Raw genomic sequence first — 3,947 nt, forward strand, 5'->3', positions numbered from 1 at the left:
AAAGACATAACATGCCTGTAATCCAGGAACCATGCACAATACTACTGGTATTAGCAACAAAATAAACTCTCTACAAACCTGTTTTAGTTTACTATAGAGTTCCATGTCTGTAATGTCCTCCAGTACAGGCCTACATCCATCAGGTCCCTCTGCTATGCAGGCAAAGAGCGTTCTCGAGAGGAAACATGGTGGAGGGCCTCCATGAACCAGGCTGACAGCAATTGCTATGCCAGCTATGAAATATCTGTCCTCCCGCACAGCTAAACAAAAGTTAACAATATACAAGATAAAAACACATCAGTAGCAGCATGTGGGTAAATATCTGGGGAGGCACAGCAGCAGTATTAAGAATACATGGTTGGCACCATGGCTGGTTACATCAGTGATCTAGAAGATTATAATGACATCAGTGAATCACTTTGATTATGATGGGATGTGATGCTGCCTGACATGGTGTTTGAACCTGAAAAACTACACCTCAGAAAACACTAGCCAAAACTCAAAACCATGAGTGGCCCCTGCACATGCTGCTGTATCAAAAGCACAGTTAAAAGCAATCAAATGAACAAACAAACAAACAAATAAATACACCCTTAATACATGTGTTATGGAAAATGCAGATATACACACCAGAGGAACTGAGAGCCAAGTTGAGGTGTCCCTCTGGTCCTTCAAACATGTCTGACTCTGCCAGTGTTTCCATCAGCAGGCGTAGAAACTCTCGGCGAGGGCCACCGAGGTCCACAGCCTCCTCCGTGGTTCCCCTGTCATCAGAAAACTTTACGGACATCTTCTTATTTGGGTCATAGGAGAGCCGTCTGAACCCCCTTATTGCTCCATCGAGGACTGCAGAACAATTGATGTTGAACTTGCACACTTGCAGGCTATCAATTTTGTCACTGAGTTCATTCAATATTTGACTAATGGGATGTCTCTTTTGGCCCTAAAAGTAAGAATGACAGATCAATCAGTAACTGTGCTTACATTAACAATGACAGGGGTCAAAGAGTGAGAGTGGTTCTGTCTTTAAGGGTTCACTGATCAACTTTCAGAAAAAGGGCTCCAACACTGTTTAGCTGACATTAATGTAAATACATTCAAATTAAAGCAGAACGTTGGCTACTGTAAAAAGTGTCAGTCTGAATGCTTATAGTCTGCACTGTATTTTCTAATTATTGTCAAACTTCCACTCTGCCAAAGCCTACAGTTCTACACTTTACACAGCGAAATCTTTACTGTAGTAAGACACAAAACACTTACGTCTGATCCTCAATACTGGCAATGATAGCACTGTACAGGTCATCATCATTATCTTCATCTGATGTCTCATGTATGAGGTCGATGTACGTTCCATAATCGTTTTGACATTGACTTGGGGTCTGGTCCCTTGTGGAGGGCTGTGATGAAGAAGCTTGGGCTTTCTGTTGTGTGCTGCATGAAGCCTGGGCAACTGCAGTGGCTGGGGCATAGACTTGAGGTCTGGGGTCCGGCCAACGATTAGGGGTCTGGTCACTAGTGGAGGGCTGTGATGAGAACATTTGGACTTCCTGTTGGGTGCTGCATGAAGCCTGGGCAACTGCAGTGGCTGGGGCATAGAGGTGAGGTCTAGAGTATGGCCAACAATTAGGGGTCTGGTCACTAGTGGAGGGCTGCGATGAAGAAGCTTGGGCTTTCTGTTCGGTGCTGCATGAAGCCTGGGCAACTGCAGTGGCTGGGACAAACATGTCCTCCTCTTCCACCCAGTCATCTTCCTCTGTACTTGAATCACAGCCTTCCTTCATCGTAGGCTGAAATAACAAACAAATGAATTGTTATCTTAACTTGTAATCAGTGGTCATCATGCACCTTGCTGATAATCTTAATCTCAAAATCTTTAATTTGCAGTGAGATATGATCAAACTGACTATGCAAGTCTGCTGCATTTACTCACAAAAATACAAATTCAGCCAAGCAGAACAAGCAAGGACTACATTTAAACCAACTTGAACTCTAATCATAACCAGAGATATTCATTTTCTTCATAAGATTAGAAGTGGCCTTTAAAAACAAAAACAGATTTTTAAAAGGATTTTTTGGGGGGAATAATTTAACAAAATGTCAATTGATAGTCTGACTGGGGTATGTTAATGTTTGACATGAATATTGACTTTGAAGCTCTATTATATTTAGCGTAATGCCACATTATAAAAAACCTCCCTCCTTTATCCATAGGGACCAAATAGCCCATGCAATAACAGGTTTATAAAACGTCCAAAAAATAATAATAAATTATATTGTACACGCACCAATTCACTTTTATTTACCGGCTATGCCTCAAAGTCGAGCAAGGAACTGCCCTAATGAGCAAAAAACTAACCATGGTTTTGAGATGATGGCGTTCACAGCATTAGTTACCATGGCCATACAATCCCATGGAAAGAGAGCCACCGACGTGAGATCGGAAACCCAGGTTTAAGATCAGTTATCTGACTAAGGTCCCGCTTCGTGGGACAGGTCAGGCTCTCACTGATCTCTCCTCTGCTGCTTACCTCCAGGGCTACTGACGGCCTAATATACAGCGGAGCTCTTCTGAAGATCTTGTGCACCATAGAAGCGTCTAACTGCTGACCTCTGCTAAGCTTGGGTGTAACCAGTTTGTTCCCACACGGCATAAGCATCTCCAGACTGGAAAAAGCAAGAATTCATGCACACACAAACAAATATTTAGATCAACCACACCCTACTAAACAACTTTAAAACAATAATTACCGTTACTTCATAATATTTTAAACACAGGCAAAACTAACGTTAACTGTTCGTGGCTAACAGGTACCGCTTACTCTGGGACCATCCCGATGTTCCCCGCTTTGCAGAGCTAGCAACCGAGTTAGCCGCGATCGGGGAACGTACGCTCCCCTTCCTCTTTAGCTGCCAGTATGAACGTTAGCTAGTTAACGTAAGGTTTGCTTAATGTAGCTGTAGCGGTCTAGCTGTCTAATTTGAGCTAACGAGATAACTAGGTAACATTAGCTTTATCGAGCCAGCTATGCTAGCATGCAGACGCGACATACCTTGCTCCTGCAGGAATCTTCCCATCAAACGCCTGACGCAGTTGGAGTAGCAGGGTCGTGTGGTCCCATGTTTTATCCACTTCCAGTGCACTCACGATGTGGCCCTTTTCATGTAACACGGCCTTCATTTGTTGCTTTGGGACTTTTTTGTCCCGGGGGCTGCAGAGCAATATTACGTCCTTATAAAATGTAATTACACGATGGGACGATGGTTTTGGTCTGGAAAGTGGACAAAATGAACAGGCGTCATTTATTTATGTTGAATTTAGGCCCAGGAAATAATAAAGAAATCATTCGCATGTCACCCACCTTCTCTTTCCTTTCGGCCCGCCCCAGTTGCTGAATCGCCTGGCTTGGAAGAGAGGTGTCTGCACCTGTTGAGCCACGGGGGGAGGGGGGGTGTTGCTCCCCATCAGGGGGCCGGGGCCTAGCTATGGGCAATGGGGCGGCCGCCCAGGGCGCATCGCCGTGGGGGGCTCACGAGCGCCTGAAAAAGAAAACCTCGCGAATTTTCGATAACCGCTCTTAATGAGCGGAGCGGGCGCACCACGCCCGGCGGGCGCCCCCGGGAGCGGGGTGTTGACCAAGGCAGAGGGGGGGCGGTGGGACGTGGACTGAATGGAGGCCGCATCGGCGCAACGCCAATGAGGGGCGGCGCACTGGCGGCCCGTGAGGGCGCACGAGAAAATGTTTCGCCCCGGGGGGGGGGGGGGGGGTCGATGGTTCGCCCAGGGCGCAAGGGGCCAGGACGCGCCGCTGCCTCCCCATATTAACATTTATACATTTTACGCAATTGTTTGGGCCTAACAAACAAGCTTATCTCACAATTATTCTCAGTGTTTGACCGGGATTTCCTTCCTTTCTCTTTCTCGTGTTTCCTTTTTTCCAAGAGAGGGG

At 46.0% G+C, this 3,947-nt stretch overlaps 1 protein-coding gene across 2 annotated transcripts; it reads right to left on the reverse strand.

Annotated features, from left to right (window-relative positions):
• Positions 1-45: 45 nt before the first annotated feature.
• Positions 46-3,823, reverse strand: LOC109141189 (uncharacterized). Of its 2 annotated transcripts, XM_027276924.1 has the most exons (6): positions 3,811-3,823; positions 3,360-3,455; positions 3,051-3,269; positions 2,529-2,664; positions 631-1,787; positions 46-260 (listed from the first exon to the last, which is right to left on the reverse strand). In XM_027276924.1, the coding sequence occupies exons 1-5, from the start codon at positions 3,816-3,818 to the stop codon at positions 1,257-1,259; spliced, it is 990 nt and encodes a 329-aa protein (XP_027132725.1). In that variant the 5' UTR covers positions 3,819-3,823; the 3' UTR covers positions 46-260; positions 631-1,256. The 2 variants fall into 2 exon arrangements, with proteins under 2 accessions (XP_027132725.1, XP_027132727.1); XM_027276926.1 differs by lacking the exons at positions 3,051-3,269; positions 3,360-3,455; positions 3,811-3,823 and adding an exon at positions 2,820-3,038.
• Between the last annotated feature and the right edge of the window lie 124 nt (positions 3,824-3,947).

Source organism: Larimichthys crocea, unplaced genomic scaffold (genome assembly GCF_000972845.2).
Source record: "Larimichthys crocea isolate SSNF unplaced genomic scaffold, L_crocea_2.0 scaffold7074, whole genome shotgun sequence".
NCBI lineage: Eukaryota > Metazoa > Chordata > Actinopteri > Sciaenidae > Larimichthys > Larimichthys crocea.

What these genes read in the sequence shown, in the direction of transcription:
- LOC109141189 (XM_027276924.1), bottom strand. An exon ending in GGGCCGAAAGGAAAGAGAAG is followed by an intron (nt 3,270 to 3,359) that starts GTGGGTGACATG and finishes TCCACTTTCCAG; the next exon opens with ACCAAAACCATCGTCCCATC. An exon ending in GGCCGTCAGTAGCCCTGGAG is followed by an intron (nt 1,788 to 2,528) that starts GTAAGCAGCAGA and finishes TTGTTATTTCAG; the next exon opens with CCTACGATGAAGGAAGGCTG.